Below are 16,974 nucleotides of genomic sequence, written 5' to 3'. Positions count from 1 at the left end.
AAACCAGGTCGAATGCTGAACTGTTCGTATAACTGTTGACAAAACCAAACACAAATAGTAGCAATCCATCCATTTTATTAACTGCATTATCCTTATAAGGTTTGCAGAGGGTGCTGGAGCCGATCCCTGTGGTTGTTGGGGAGTAGGTGGGGGAGACCTTAAAGCGGTTGCCAGCCAATCAGAGACAAACAACCATCCGAGCTCACAAACCTTTAGAGAGTTCATTCAGCCTGCCATGCACGTTTCTGGAACGTGGAGGAAACCGGAGCACCCAGAAAAAAAAAACTATGTAGGCACGGAGAGAACATGCAAACTCCATAGGGGTCAAACCTGGTACCTCTTCACTGTGAGGTCGACGTGCTCAACCACTGATCTACCAGGACGGCCACATTATAGCAAATAACCTTGATTTTTTTTCACAGGCTGTAAACATCAGAACCGTACTAGATTCTGGAGGTGTGCCATTCTTCTTGGAGGTTTGCCCCACTCGCACTGATGTGGCATCTTCCATCACTCCTGATCTCAATTATGTTTCATCAATGTTTGTACAATGTTTTCAACCATAATGAAGTGTTTGTCTACTCCCACTTTACACATCATATTAGAAAAAACACATCAAATAATAATGAAGCGAAGCTTTATTCTTGACCAATTAGCTAGCAACTCACCCAGTTAGCATGTACTCTTGAGCAAAAATGTTAACCCGAGCATGTATTTGTTACTCCGTTTCTTACAACCCAAAGTATCATCAGATATTGAAATCACCGATCTTTCTTTCCCACTTAGTGAACGTAATAATATGGAAGAGACGAGCTGAGAATGCTCGGTGACGTCGCGTGCCATATAAACATTCTCAAAAGACATCCCCATTTCATTCATTTCATTTCTGGAGAGTGAAGAAGACTCACACAGAAATCAGCTTCAACTAATCACATGGCCGTCCGTCTTTTGGGCCTTTCACAGAGAGGCAAGCTGATTGATGACTGAAAAATAGGCCCACCCATTTACAAGATATATAATGGCTTGTCAACACTAGTCGTGAGCACAGCTGTGCTGTAGCAGCGAGTCCACCCCTTTTGACAGGGCGTCACTCAACTTGTCTTCCAGAGGTGGATCTCATTTACTTTGATCCGAAGGGCAGCTTTGCTAAGACAGTTGATTCGTATTACACAGAGCAAATACCACAGTGACTTATCTCTTATTTTGTCTTGCCTTCAGTCAACCTGCATCTTTTGGTCTTAAATATGGGGAATGAACATTCCAAGAACAAAGGTCCAAGCAAGGTAATAAGGCCGGAATGAAGCGATTCATCGTAGAAACTATTTCAAAGTAAAGATAAGCCTGACAGATATTGGATGAGGAATGATCATTTTATTTTTTGCTCCAATACCATACATCGTCATGTATTGGAGCACTTCCCTGGGAATGTATCCTTCTTGGTATTTAACTTGAAGAAAATTGCATTTTGTTTAGATGTTCAAAAGTTCCATACTATTTATTCACAGATCAGTCGGTGTGATCCAAATGGAGGACTGAATGGCTTGGCGGCAAACATCACAACCACTGGATTGGATGTTGATGGTGAGTTTTTGATATTAAGATTGCAATTGAACCTCAGAGGTCCGTATCGGCTTTTTTTGTGGTATTTGCAAATGTTTCCAAGAGGACTAAAAAAACAATATTTATTCCAGCGGGAAACAAACAATGAAGAAGTGGCACTCACGTCATATTTAAATCATCTTGAATAGCAAACCACTCCTGGGATTCCAGTTAGCTCTTCCATTGCATTTGGATTTGTAACGTTGAAAACTGTAGTTGCTGAGTAAGGTCACGCGCGATCAGATTTCTCTTTTTTTCCATTCTTTTCCAAATGCAAAACATCTATATTATCTGTATTTCAGTCGTAAGCAAATCAGCCTTCAAAGTCCAGAATGAATAGCTACTTTGGACTTTTAAATGCTTAGTAAACAGTGACTGTTTCTTGTACCCTCTATTGTGAACTCTTGGCGTAGTCTCTAAAACGGACTCTTTAACCTGTCATGGTGCATTTACTGTCCCTGCAGAGAGAATCATCTGGTGTGATGATGTTGACACAGTGGCTATCAAGCTAATCTTATGTTCTTGGCTAGACCAGCCCATGTTTACTTCGTGGAGCGTTATCCACGTTGATCCTTTTCAAAGGACAGATACACTACGTGTTATGCGTAACACATAAAAGGACAAAAACACAATGGGCCTAAAAGTGTGTGTATTCAAGTGAAATGAAAATACACACAAAAAAAATCATTGTGGGTGAATTTGTGAGGACCTCTCTGAATCTTTAACAGATGCATATATAGACCCTCTAGAAGCCTTTAGAATGAAAAACTTGTGAGGACCGGCCAAAAGGTCCTCACTTGTCAAAAATGTCCTCGCTGTGTATGGTATACAATGTTAGTGGTCCTCACAAGACTAGTCATACAAACACAAAGACACACACTCACGCAAAAGTGTTACTAAGGTTCAATAAGGTGGAATTTGGTGGAAACCAGCAACTACTTTAAAACCACAAGTTGTTCTTTTTGATTCACTCAGAGTGAGTGTGACTCTGCCAATCCCATGTAATGATGCATTTAAAATCGAGAGAGCATATATTTAAAACTGCTCTGGAAAACACTAGTACAAATTGTCACAGGGTGCTTAAATCAACAAACTTGGGTGGAACAAAATGTGGAATTGAAAGGAGTTTGACATGGCATGACACTTCTTATGGCTGGCTCAAATTCAGTTCTCAGATCACTCTAAAACCTCAGTAGTCCATCGCTCAACAGACAATATGACAGAACATTTTTTTGTGTCTGGCATTCTAAAAATGTTCGTCCAAGCAAAACATTTCTCCCAGCAGCCTCTCGTTTTATCAGGGTTTGTCGGTAGCGCAAAATAGCCACCGCAAATACTCAGAGGACAGACACATATCCTGGATGCGCCTGGTGAATAGAACAGCTGCCACATCTGTTTGTGAGAGAAATCTAGATCGTCACTGTATTTGCAAGAGCAAACCTTGGGTAAATTCATCCCAGTGCTACATTTCTTTGTTGTTTACCAAAAGAAATCATCTTGAATGTTTACAAAAAACACGACATCAGGTGTCTCAAAGACAAAGGAAAGAAGAATTATTCAGTCATAAGATGGAGGCATGCCATATTACCAACAATACTTAAAAATCAATATAAAATTAAATTGTGTGTAAAAGTACTTGTACAACTGTTGCCAGTCGTGCCACAATCTCAGTCGAACGCATTGCACCTGGCCCCATTGCATGCAATTTGTGACATTGAACAATTAGCGCCTGCTGCCTGTGATTCAAATAAAAAAGGTGCAGGAGTTATCATGAACAGCTGAATGCATCACAGCTGTTGATCCGTGACTTGGATGCTTTCATTTGACTTTGTTTTTTTTTTCTTTCTTTTTAGTCAAAACTTTGACCCAAAACCAACAAAATGGCAAGGCGGCAGCATTAAATTCTGCCACAGAATCTGACTACGAGGTGATTAACTCGGACCGTCAGCCAGTTGAAGCCATTCCTGAAAAGTTGGCCACCACCCCTGAGACAGAAGGGATTACCAAACATGAAGGAAAAGTGCTCCTTTTTGACAAAATATTCAAAAAGAAATCAGAACCAGAGGCAGCGGTTGAGGCAGACAATGTTGTATTAGAAGAGACCCACAGGGATATTGTGAGAGAAGCAAGTCTTCCTGCCACTGATACGCAGCTGGTGAGTACTTTCCACTTTTGGGTTTGGGTAGGGAATGATTGTGCTGTATTCTGTTTTGTTAATTTTAGGGTCAGGGTTAGGACCAGGGTATCGGGTTCATTTTTAACTGGAATGAGAAAACCCTTCTTAGGGAAAGGTTTTGGTTCAGGTTCGTTGAAAACCTGTAAATTTCCACAGGTGTAAATGAATGTTTGTCTACATAAACCTTGTGATTGACTGACGACCAAGGTGTACCCAACCTTATGACCAATGTACTGCTGCCATATTGGCACAGGCTTCAATTCACCCTTGATCAAATGAGAACAAAGGGATCTTTTTATAGCAGGGTACATACATTTTTATGTTAGTCTGTTGAATTTCTTCATTTGGGGTTCAAGGTATCCGGCAATATAGAGTCTATGTCCTACTCACACACATGGTTACTGTCTATCCCGGATTCAAACACCAAAGTGTGAATCTAAATGTAAATCTTGATTTTCATGATCAAGGAATCCAGTTCAAGCAGAGAAGATGCAGTCACCACATCTACACCAAAAGAAGATTACCAGCATCGTCAACCTGAATCGTTCACTCAGACAGACAGAGTAATTGAAGCGAATATTTCCGCACAAACAGGAGATGATGCAGAGAGAGCTCCGCCCACCAAGGCCCTGATGGGAGAGCTGGACAGAACAGATCAAACTAAACAACCGAGTGAATCTGATATTGTAATTGCAGAGGAGGCGTTTGAAGAGAGCATACATGAAGGAATGCCTGACAACCAGACAGCGGGGATCACCATTCAGGAAACCACTGTCAATGTCATGTATGAAGGTATATTCAGGGCTGAGAGGGTGGAGGCGACTGGCGAATGTGAAATCCCACATTCTGAAAAAGTGAGCCTAAACGACTCTCATGAAAGTGATCCGGAAATCCCAGTACAATGTCCGCCAGTCGAATCCATCACTGAAATACCTGAAGAGGTCAACGTTTCTCAGCTTCAGGAAGTCTCCGTGAGCTCAACAGATGAACGACTTCTGAGTGAGGCTGCTGAGACTGAGGTCATCATCCACGATAACAATGGAAGAAATGACATACCACCAGCCAATTTTGAACCGCTAATCACAATGATGGAAACAATCTCAGAGGAAGAAGAACACTTGATTCCGGAGAGAACAGAGCCAGCCTGTGAAAAAGGTGTTAATATAGCTGACCGTTATATTGTGCTTGAGGACTCTTCAGAAGAGTGCACTGCTTGGCACAAAGAACTGTCAACCATTGATGAAATTCCTGAGCATCACTCTGATGAATGGTTATCGGACACTGAAGTTCGTGCAGATAAACCCATTGACGTGATGCCTGTTACAAATACACAAGATGCCATTCCTGGAAACAGGACAGTAAAGGACATGCAAGAGAAAACAGTGGCTCCTCAATCTCAGAATCCTGAATTTGGTATTGACACGACTCGGGGGCCGGCCAGCGATAACCATCTGGAAATACAAGCCAACCCTGCACTTAGATGTGCGTCCTCCCCTGCGCAGGAAGAAATCGTACCTTTTGATTCAGAGTCAACCTTTGTGGAGTCCATTGCGGGTACTAACAACAAGCTCACCACTGAAGAATCTACACAGAAGGATACCAAGGCGGATTTAGGTAGTCTGAATGAAGACGTACTCATTCAAACATCAATGTCTCAATGTGGAGTCACGGAGACATCTGCGGATGCTGTGGCCTACCGCTCGGAACTACTCATCAAAATCCCCGTTGTCCCAAACCGAGCCGTGCAGGAGACCATCATCCCGACTCAAGATGACATATACTTGGAGAAATGTGCACAGTACAAAACTGAAGGACAAGTTGAGAGGAGAGATGAAGAAGCCAAATGCCAGCAAGCACTCGATCAAACACCTCCAATCTGCAAGATAATTGCCAAAGATGCTCAAAATGAAAATGACTTTGAGTACTTCTATGAAAATGGAGTGACACTGAGGAATGTTCATCATCAGGAGCACATGGAAGCTTTACTTGGGAGGCTGGAGTCTTCATGTACATCAGTTGTTGACGAATCACCCTACAAACTTGAGGCTTTTGACATATCTTCATCAGGTTACAAAATCACGGTTGTCATCCAAGTTACTTCATTAGAAGAGTAGCAGTGAAATATAACATCAATGTTGTTTGCCTCTTGAGATTTTTTATCTTGTGCTTCTAAATGTATGGTACAGTTCCCTGCGACTACTGCCGACCAGTTCGGGGTGTCATCTGCCTTCCGCCCAAAGTTAGCTGGGTTAGGCTCCAGCACTCCACCCCCCAGTGACCCTGTTCAGGAGGAGTGGTGTTGAAAATGGATGGATGTACAATACACGGATGGAGATGGAAATGCATTTGATGATGTCAAGGCACCTGTATTTTTACTCATCACCAATCAATGAAAAGGTTTCTTCAACCGTCATCTGTACTTCTTTGAAGGTGTCAATGTCTCAATGTGGAAAGAAGAAACCTTTTCGTCGATGGACCATTCCTGCACGACTGAGAGCTTACACAGACATAATTCACCAATGCTGTAATGTTGACAGTAAAATAAAAAAAATGTAGCTTTGCAGGCTTCATGATTCTTAGTTGGATATTTATTCATGTGAATTACAGGGCTGAGTCTCAAGTTTTAATTTCATCATAGACTTTTTGTGCTGATTCGTCCTGTGATTGAAAGTCATCACTGTCGTCTTCTTCCTTCCATGGTCAAAAGGCCACAATAAAAAAATGAAAAAGTACACCAGGGTCTCCTCTCCTGGCAAATTGGCCTTTTCATGTTTATTATGTTTGTTAAAGTCATTATAAGTGTCTTGCATGCTGGATCCGAGAGGACAGTAATTTCATCTGTGCTGTATGTCATACATACGTATTAGCATATTTGACAATAAAGCTGACTTTGACTTTGATTGGGATTCCAAAATTGCTTACAAACAAATGCCAGGTTGATTCAATATTGTTAGTTCTCTTAATTTTGACCCAAAAAAAGCATCAGATTTGTTTTAACTGTGATAATTTTATTAGTTTTATGCTAATCAGAAAAAACTTTTTTGTCCCACAATGGGGAAATTTGCAGTCCACGGCAGCAATTTGAAAGGGGATGGGGTGGGGGGGGGGGTGAAAGGCTGGAAAAACAAGATATTCTAAGCATAGTAAAATAAAAATATGAGCAGACTGAGATGGATACTGTAAATGTGCAAAACAGTTTCATTAAAAAAAAAACTGTACGCCGTGCAAGTATCAAGCAGAGGCACGTGTTTATGTCGGGGCTAACTAGAGAGATGGACTGACAGCCACCATGGTGACATGCAGAGTATTCATCGACAGGAGACTAAACAAAGAAGCCTGTAGCCCACCACCAAGACATTGGTCTTCACTTAAAGACACGTCGGTTCGTCGAGTTTGAAAAGGCACCCAGACTGGAAAGAAACCAAACCTGGAGGAGGTGACGACTGCGACTGATCAAAGGCAGAGGCTTACGGAGGCTCACCACAGTGTAGCAGATAAGTGCTAATTGATGAGGAGAGAGCGAGAGAGAGAGAGAGAGAGAGAGAGAGAGAGAGAGAGAGAGAGAGAGAGAGAGAGAGAGAGAGAGAGAGAGAGAGAGAGAGAGAGAGAGAGAGAGAGAGAGAGAGAGAGAGAGAGAGAGAGAGAGAGAGAGAGAGAGAGAGAGAGAGAGAGAGAGAGAGAGAGAGAGAGAGAGAGAGAGAGAAACTAGTTCAGAAATGAAGACTGGTAGACTTTGTTCATCATTTGTTAGTTCATGTTGAGGTTTCTTTTTGTTTAATTATTTCGTTTTTAGGGTATTGTTTCTTTTTGTTGCACATTTCTCTTGCATGACCTTATTATCAAAAGACAATATCAACACAATGTCAAAAAATACACCCAATTCATATGTATCTCTGAGAGGCTAAATGTGCGCACAGATGAGCAGAATGTTTCACTCAGCGAGGCAAAGTGACCGCTTGACTTGGCTTGTGTCAAACTTCATGGCCTTAGTGTAACATTTGGCTCATAGCTAGACCGCAATTAGTTTGCTGAAGGTCACCACAATCCTACATACGTATGTATGCTTAACATCATACCACAGCAAGAAGCGACCGACATTCAACATATATAGATATATATTTCATAAATATGCGTTACCTTACGATACTGGACTAAAATACTGAATCAAAATTACATCAATTATATTAAAGTGTAACTACTAGAAAGACCGTCATCATAAGCACACAGCAAGGTACGTATTTATTTGGGTTTTCTAACAATTGTTGAGGCATGCCCATTCAACATACTTGAATATCAATGAACGGAGGGCGGGAGAAGATGCCCGTTGATCAAAGGGTTATTGTTTCCAATGTGCAGAGTAGGCAGAGGCATGGTTGGAATTGTGCTTCCATCTCAATGCTGTGATTAAGATGCTGCTGCACTGATGTGATGCTGCATTGCCCCGAAAAGGCTAACTCTGTGTGACGGCGCTTAGGATACAGCTAAGCAAAAGTCACGGGGGCTAACGGAACCAGAGAGCGCAACTCCAGAACAAACCGACCACGCTAACGATCCGCCTGCAGAAGAGGAGACTATCCCACAAGAGAGTCCAGTTATGAACTTCTTCAAAAATTTGGTGAGTAACATTGCATACATGTTACTCACATACATATTTTGCTTGTTTCTTTTCAATCGGCAGGCCAAATGAATGAAAATATACTTTTACAAATCTGTTTGATCTGCACTTTATCACTTTGCTCAATCACATCATTGTTGCTTATGTTATTTATGAATCATAATAATGACCTTGTCAGACCAGCAAAGCTATCTGTAACAAATGATGCGCTGCCGCACAACGGGTGGCCATTATGTTTGCTCTTCATGGGCTGGCATTTTAAAGAGTTCCCCGGTGCCGTGCTAATCAAGGCTTGAAACATGCGCTGGAATGTGACAGCCCATTGTTGGAGGCGTCGTGTGAGCTCACAAGGGAGGTTTGTGTGCCTGCAAGTTCACGTTGGGAAAGATAGAGCGAGGGCAGGCCTACGCCATCTCCGGAGCACAATGGCCGCCACTTTGACAGCCATGCACTATGTACATTTGGCCTTGGACAGCAGTGAACATTGATTTTATTCCAAAGGCCCATTCTTACTTTTATGAACGGCCGACTTCCTTATGTGCTGTATGCGCAACCTTACCAGTTCTGCTACGAATGCAATGTTTCATCACGTGACGTTTGGGCATCCTATTATTCTAGTTTGCGTTGTTTTGTTTTCATGGCAGAATTTAACGGTGAGTGTCCCTTCCGTTGCTCGGCAGATGACCCCCGCTAAGACATCCAAAAAGGAAAATTCTGAAGTCCCAAAGGATCAGGTGACCGTCACACAATCAAAGTAAAATCAAATGGTCAGACAAATTCAAAAGGTCAAATCAAAGTATTTGTTCATGAAACCAGTCTCACCAACGGGATCAAGCGGGTCTATTCTATTTTTTATCAACCAATCTTAAGTATTGTAAACGGTTCGTTCTCTTTGACACTAAAATGTTTTGGCTCAATAAATGTACTGTTTTCTTGGGTTTCCTTTCAAAAAATAATTTTGATTCTTCGGTACTGCCAAACTCTTACCAACGGCCAAAGAAGTGAGTCCAGTATGACATTCCATTGATTCACTTTAAAAAAAAAAAAAAAAGTGAATCACTGGCTTTTCATAATAAGATGGTTGTACATTTGTACCGACTGGCACAGTTTAGCCAATTCAGTTCAGAGTTTGGATTTAATTGCTGCTAAATGGAATGTTTTTATGAGTGCTGGCATTTTTTTATTGCCAATCTCTAAAATTGTGCCTACTTTGTTGTCAAACAGCGGCAGAGGGAGAAACAGCCAGCGCCGGCCACCACTGTGAGCACATTGTCTCTTTGCTTCAAATGCCATCTAGTGACTTACTGTGTTTGTGTTTAGTCGACTTCCTGTAAAAAAAAAAAAAAAAAAGATAATCTAGGTTTTTAGCACTGCTCAATACACGTTGTGTTGCTTAGCAATGGTCAGTGTATTGCATGCAGCAATGCAGCGTGCTCATATTCAGGAGATGAACTCGAATCTAAGCTGGAGTGACTACTTTGAGAGAGCATCTATTCCCCACGTTTAGATGTTTGGAGGCTAGCTTTTGAACTCTGTGTGTCTCTGTCCTAAGGTTGCACAAGGGTCGGATCCTTCAGCCGCCTCCAAGGGAATGTTGATCCCGCCACCTCCTCCTCCTCCAGAGCTTCCAAAACAGGAAGTCAAAGTGGAGCTAAGTGGCAAATCCACTAAACCTACCACCGCTAAGGAAAAACCAAAATCTGCGGCACATAGTGCAGAATCACCCAAAGATGTTTTCAGCACATTTTTCCGTTCAAAGGTAAATAAACTCAAAGCAACATGTGAAATACACATGTAGTAAGTTACTAAATTGTAAGTGAGTTTGAGGCGGAGGCATCAGCTTGTTGACGTGTGCTTCTAGGACCCAAGGGCAGAAAAAAAAGTCCATTTAGCATTTAAGCACACCATTAAGAGCATGGTGAAAGCGTCATAATCATGAGCATATTTTGAACTACAGTTCACGTTGGTTCTTTTTCTTGGTAATGGGCAAACCTTCAGATGTATTTCATCTTGGCCTCAGTTTTTGGATCACAAAAGCAAGGCACGTTAACAGGCGTGTGTAGACTTTTTATATCCTCTTTAGGTTTGGTGGAATACATCTCTCAAGGTCGACGCATTTGTTTCAAGAAAATGTTCTTTTTTGATACCCTTTGAGTTTATTTGGATCTTTGGTGAAAAGAGAAGTTGTTCTTCTGTGATTTTTGTGAGAAGTGAGCAAAGTTCAATTGATGATATTGTGAATTATGTTCTGTTCTTTTGGCATCGCTTTCTTTGTTTCATTACATGGCGTACATGCAAAGCCCGCATTGCTTGCAGTTATAGCAGACAAATCAAGTTTGCCATGAGTGATGCTTAACTCTCAAAAAGACATATTTCATTATGCTGCAGACTAACAAGGAGACGCAACTGCAAGAAGTAGAAGCTGAAGTATATCCAATTGTAGAAAAACAGGTCAACTTGTACAACTGCACCAAGGAAGCATCCAAATCTATTTCAAGCTGTTCATGCCAAGCTGTGCACTCAACATTCACTACAAAAATAACAAACAAACAACAAACAAACAAACATTTTAATAGGCCCCGCAGGAAGCTCAAGTGGATGTGCCACAAGCAGCTGTAGAAATTGAGGTAATTCACTGAAAGTAAAAAAACAAAATATTCCCTGTCATTTAAGAGTAAGTAATTCTTCTTCATTTGTATTTTTTATGCTTTCATTTGTATTTGCTAATGAGGCTGAAAAACCTCAACAAAAACCAGCAACACAGACGCTTGTAGAGCAAAAGTTAAAGTAGCAGAAAATATGTGAACAAAACTCTTTCACTTCTTTGGCAGCAATCTAGAGGACATTCAATACCCATCAAAGTCATTTGAATGGTTTTAAATAATCACGATTAGGGAACCATTATGATGGAAAAGACATTAGCAAGGCAGAGCTTCAGCATAAGATGCCCTGATTAGTGTTCACGCACACTATTTTCAAAGTAACAATATCTTTTCTCATGGGAGGTTTTACACTGATAACTTCCTCTCGATTTTAAGATGATTTCTTTATTTGTTCATACTTAAATGTGTGCTATTTTTGAGAACGTAATGCTAAGTCACGTGGCTAAAATCAATTTGTTTACACTGTGTGTTAACGGGTTAAATCAGAGATATGGCGGACTTTGGTGAAATTATACTCACATACAAACCTTCAGAATCAGAAATTGTGTCATAGTTCCACAATGGGGAAATTTGCTAGCTATTCCAAAAAATGTGAGTTAGTTAGTTAGGAAGCTAGCTAGTTAGCCAGTTCGTTCGTTTGCTAGTTAGTTTGTTGATTGGTTAATTATTCGGTTGGTTCGTTAGTCTGGATAATTAGATAGTTAATACATAGTTGGATAGTTAGTTGCATAATAAGTGGGGAAATAAAAACATATTTCTTTACGCAGATGACGTTACAGACACCACAGCCAGAGGTAAAAATTGAGGTAATGCTCTTCATGCTATTATACTTAATATATGTCATCCTGATTTGGGAATTTAAATTTGTGCTGGGATTAGTTCAGTTAATAATCATGGCCTTTTTGTTATCTATCTTTTTGACTTTCAGGTGTCTACTCTGGTCATTACTTCAACAGCTTGTTTAGCGGTTTGTTGGTTTTACTGGTTGGCATCAAACTTTTGTGGAGTGGTGAGGCAAACGCCAAGGCAAATCACATTCCAGTTTGATGCAGGTCAATTTCCAGGTCTGGGAATTGCTTTGACTTTTTGTTCAAACTATGGGCTGACGCTGTCTTTCATTTCTTTATGAATAATGCATGGCTACTCCACAATTCTACTCACAGTGTTATTAAGGCAACGTTCAATGGAGACGAATCAACGTATGCTTTTGTTCCTATTCTTGCTGAGATTTGTTTCTGAAACTTTTCCTTGCCTCGTCGTTAATCCTCATAAAGTAGCTGGTGACGTTTATGATTCTTCTTTGTCTTTCGCAAAAGAAGGTGGAGCCTTCTAAAGCTGCAACTCTGGAGGCTGCTGCCAAAGTGGAAGCCCCAAAGCCCATTCAAGAAGAGAAGAAACACACGGCAAAGTCACCGTTCTTCCCCTTCTTCAAGCCTAAAGTAAGAACCTAGTGTTCATTGGAGCTACCTTGTTGAAATTGCAAACTGTCTGAAATGAAGCCGAAATGGAGCACGACTCATATGATCTCATTATTTCTTCAAGTCCTCACTACTTTGATTGGGGTGAACAATTTTTGATAGCAACTATTCAAGCACGCATCACATCATTTGTGAAGTCTGGTATGTCCTGATTGGCTATGCCCGAATAGGGTTCACGTTCACGATTGTCTGCACTGACAATTGATCATTTAGTTAGAACACTCCCTACACCTTAGTTGCTAATTGACTACAAACAATGCGTCTTTGTTCATGTATCTATTTTCATCGACAGCCATCACAATTAAATGCTCTTCAACTTGATGAGATAAACGTACTCTGATCATACATTTGTACTGTGAAAGGAGCCACGACAACCACATCGAAATTACGTTGACAGACGAGTTTAAATGAATTTACTACTCACGTTTCTCGTGGTATTCTTCACTCACTGCTTTCAGGCCTGTGATCCCAAGAAGGCGAGCCCTGCTCCGGTTAAAGCAGCGCTCACACCTCCTCCGGTGAAGGCCAAAGAGGAGACGAAAGCGCTCGCCAAGTCATGCGAGGTGGTCGTAGAGGCCAAAGCGGTCTCGGGTGGCCCCAAAAGTAGCGACAGTGCAGCGAATACGGCCAGGAAGTCCGACAAGAGAAACTCCATCCAGCTCTTCTTCAAACATTTGGTAATAATAATAATAATAATAATAATAATAATAATAATAATAATAATAATAAATATAATATATAAATACATATGTAAATACATCTATAAATACATAAATAAATAAATATATTAATTAATTAATTGCGTAATTAATTGCTTTGAACTAGTTACAGGTCGCAGGCTAATATTAATGAGTTGCAGCTCTGTGGGAAGTTCGTACCGAACCGGTTGTACTTTACTGTGGCATTTTCTCCGCTAGACGGCAGCAGCACATCACCAAGTAAATCAACTTGTATGTGGCCCTGGAGACGAGGTGATTTTTGCCAGCGTTGATGTGTTTGTATGTAACCTGACAGTTTACCCCTACACAGTAGTTTGAATTTACTTTAATACGAATTGTATTATTACAGTGTTCATTTTGGAATTTAGTCAGACCAGCTGTCGTGGTTAAACAAATAAACAAATACAGAAATACAAAAAAAAAATTCTGTTTAGCTTGGACTGCTCATCAAATATAAACCGAGATCATCTGATATCAGATTTTAATTGCAAGCTGGATCACAAACAAATATCAAAGCTGCAAATCCATCTTTTTTCCCTGTCGTCACATCATACCATGCTGCCATCTGTTTTTCCTCAATCAATTTCATCTGTGAGGGAAAATCTATTTTGCTGTTGGATGTTTTGCAAAACGTGAATAACAACAATTAATAGTTGTATATGTACTTGTGGTAATTCATTCATATATAGTGTCAGAATTTCAGAGTGCATTTGGTGTCTTCTGGACACCCACCCTTTTTCCCGCCCCCAATTCAGCCATTATTGAAAGCTTGCAGAAGGCATTGTTGGCTTTTTTTCCCTCCCACTGACATTGACTTTCTGTATCGGCGTACAGCTAGATGCTTTCAGTGATACATGGCAAATAAAAAGTGGCAGATTTGTGTTGTCCGAGGCGAAATATTGGGCGCGAGCGAGATAAACAAACATTTGAGTCATTGTATGCTGGCACTCCACACTGTGCTAGTGTCTACAGATGACAACATTGTCAAAATGATAACCATTCAAATAAAGCGGCACCAAACAAAACTTTGTAATATGGATACCAATCACACGTACTCCATTGTTGGCAAGGTCATTTTTAACGAAAACACCACAAACGTCAAGAAAAGCCTGATCCGCGTTGTCATTTTCCTGTCTTTAGGGGCAGAAACGTCACTCGACAGATGCCGGAGTCCAGACCGAGCCAGTCACCGTGGCTCCAGCGGCCAAATGAAAACAGAATCCATAGTCCAGTTCTTCTGTAGAAACTTGCCGTCTATCTTTATTTGTCTCTGTAGCTCACGCCCACATTTTGCGCAATCATCATATTAATAATGGCTTGTTTTTGTCCGTTTGGCTATTTCAATTTCAGGACAATTTGGGGTGGGGCCTGAAAATGAGCAGAGTCCAGCTAGTCAAAGGTTGTGGAGTTTTGAGATTGTCTGCTTAGTGACAATGTGGAGGAAGTTAACTTTTGCTCAAATTAAGGACTTGGCATGACATGCAACGATCTTTGTTCAGCTACTAACAAACACAAACCTTTTACAGGAATCATGAGCACACGTGACATTTTGTTGGTGGGTGGCAGAACACAGTCTCTCAACCGAAATTTGTAAGCACTGCACAAAATAACCTGCACTTAAAGATGATGTTATGTTTCTGCAAGATGTTCACAGATATTTGATATCTGTTGAAGGCTTATAGAGAGATAAACCACACTCGTTACTATGTCTGCATATCATTGCAACCTAAGAAAATAATACATCCAAGTGGGAATGAACAGAAAATCATCATCGATGTTGTGCGGTGTAAATTGCAACGGTCACCATATCAATATGATTGTGTCAGCTGTCTTGTGGTGGCTGTCCTGTGGCCTTTTCCTGTCCAATTAATTAACATTGTGATTTTATTAACGTGTAACTTTCCAAGGACAATAAAAGAGGTTTGTCATTGTTTGCGCATTGTGAAATGTTCCGATTTAAGGCAGTGCTGCCGCTTCTTCATCTATCCCACAACGAGTCGGTGGCGTTTGGACAACGCTCACAACATGACGCCACCCTCATGCAAACATTTTTGGTGGATTTAAGGGAATGTGTGACCAATCAATCATTGACTGTCAATTCATAGTCATTGGTGGATTCATTCGCATCACTGACTCACAGCAACTAGAAAACAATACCAACTCTCACAAGCAGGTTTTTCTTGAGGTGACTGACAACTGTGCTTATGCATAGATGGCACAGATGCTCTTGAGAATAAAAACTGGCACATCCTGATTTTCTTGCTGGTGCTAGCCTCATTTGATGTATTTGGGAATTTAGCAAATCGCTCTGCACCATGGCGAGCGTTCCGGCCTATCGAGGGCGTTTCTTCTGACTTAATTGTGCCAGGCGCACCTGATAATTTGGTCAATGAAAATGCATGCCTCATGCGAGAACACCCAAGTATTCAATTTTTCATTTAAAACGGGTTCTTTTCTTCCAGACAGTGTATTGTAGGTGTTCAAATATCTGACATGTTAGTGTCCCAAGTGTTATGTTTCATGTCCAAATCATGGAATCTGTGGCCCCGCCCGTCTTGGTGAGTCGCAAACAGAATGAATCGACCGGGTTTATTAATAATGGGAGTCAGCACCCATGACTGGAGTCTCAGCAGAAAAACACGACATAGCACTTGCAATAATCTTGTATACATCTATGCTCCTTACCTTGATCATCAAACTTTGTAAAGCCTGCTGTCAAAAGTATCATTTCAGACTTTTTCAGAATTTTTAAAGCAAGGATTTGTGGAGCAAACTTTCATTGACTAAACGTGGATGATTTAGAAATAATGTAGTCAAGACTCTACAATTATATGTAATATAATGTGCCCAATATTCACTTGTCATTTGACTCAGGCTTGATTTTAGTTTCATTCATCGGTGCTGTCTAATATCTTTTTGTCTGATTTGTTGCTTTACTGTTTGTTGTCTATATGACAGTTGCTCCATGTACAGCACTTTGGATGCAGCATTGATTGATTGATTGATTGATTGATTGATTGCAAGTGTTCTATGAATGCAGTTGAGTTCATTTGAGGTTGATGAAACTGTAAATTTCCGCACAGTATCAACGGGTCAAATCCTCTTCGCTCTCCTGCCTTCATCATTCGGAAAAGAAGAATGTTGCTAAGACAACATGAGGACCACTGTCGTCATTTTTTGCTGGTCTCTTCTTAAGGGAAAACATTGTTTCTCGAGGGGCCATAAAAGTCACTTCATAAAACCATCTTTATGGCAGTCAAAGATCGAAGGAGGACAGGATGCAGTTCCCAAGCCATACAATGCCAAGTTCTGGTCCATACTCTAGTTCTTCACATAAGGATGATCACTGAATAACGTATACTTGTTCGCATGCGATGCAAGAAAAATGTATGAAACAAGGCTCTGTACATCGATGAAAAGGTTTCTTCAGCCGTCATTTGTACTTCTTTGAAGGTGGCGGACGTTTCGCTTCTCATCCAAGATGCTTCTTCAGCAAACTAAAGTCTTACTGGTAGTTTCGGCCCTATATATATATATATATATATATATATATATATATATATATATATATATATATATATATATATATATATATTATATATATATATATATATAGTATCGATATATATATATATATATATATCCCTACTGTCCAGACGTGGCGGTGCCGGACTCTGCTATGATAGGTCCCTGCTCTCAGGTTGGGGGGAGCAGAGAATGACTC

At 40.7% G+C, this 16,974-nt stretch overlaps 1 protein-coding gene across 3 annotated transcripts; it reads left to right on the top strand.

The window, feature by feature from the left end:
• Positions 1-677: 677 nt before the first annotated feature.
• Positions 678-16,252, top strand: bcas1 (brain enriched myelin associated protein 1). 3 transcript variants are annotated; one of them, XM_089015043.1, is made up of 10 exons: positions 681-1,283; positions 1,506-1,581; positions 3,453-3,754; positions 8,250-8,390; positions 9,071-9,124; positions 9,615-9,650; positions 9,943-10,149; positions 12,370-12,492; positions 12,990-13,208; positions 14,391-16,252. In XM_089015043.1, exons 1-10 carry the CDS (start codon positions 1,245-1,247, stop codon positions 14,460-14,462), a joined length of 1,269 nt encoding a protein of 422 aa, XP_088871169.1. In that variant the 5' UTR covers positions 681-1,244; the 3' UTR covers positions 14,463-16,252. The 3 variants fall into 3 exon arrangements, with proteins under 3 accessions (XP_088871150.1, XP_088871169.1, XP_088871159.1); XM_089015033.1 differs by having other exon boundaries at positions 683-1,283; positions 9,035-9,124; XM_089015024.1 differs by lacking the exons at positions 8,250-8,390; positions 9,071-9,124; positions 9,615-9,650; ... (2 more) ...; positions 12,990-13,208; positions 14,391-16,252 and adding an exon at positions 4,243-6,529 and having other exon boundaries at positions 678-1,283.
• Positions 16,253-16,974: the final 722 nt, after the last annotated feature.

The sequence above is a fragment of the Hippocampus bargibanti genome, linkage group LG01 (genome assembly GCF_051943395.1).
Source record: "Hippocampus bargibanti isolate YZ-2025 linkage group LG01, ASM5194339v1, whole genome shotgun sequence".
Taxonomy (NCBI): Eukaryota; Metazoa; Chordata; class Actinopteri; order Syngnathiformes; family Syngnathidae; genus Hippocampus; species Hippocampus bargibanti.
Note: the sequence above shows the minus strand (reverse complement) of the source record. Positions and strands in the feature narration are given on the sequence as shown.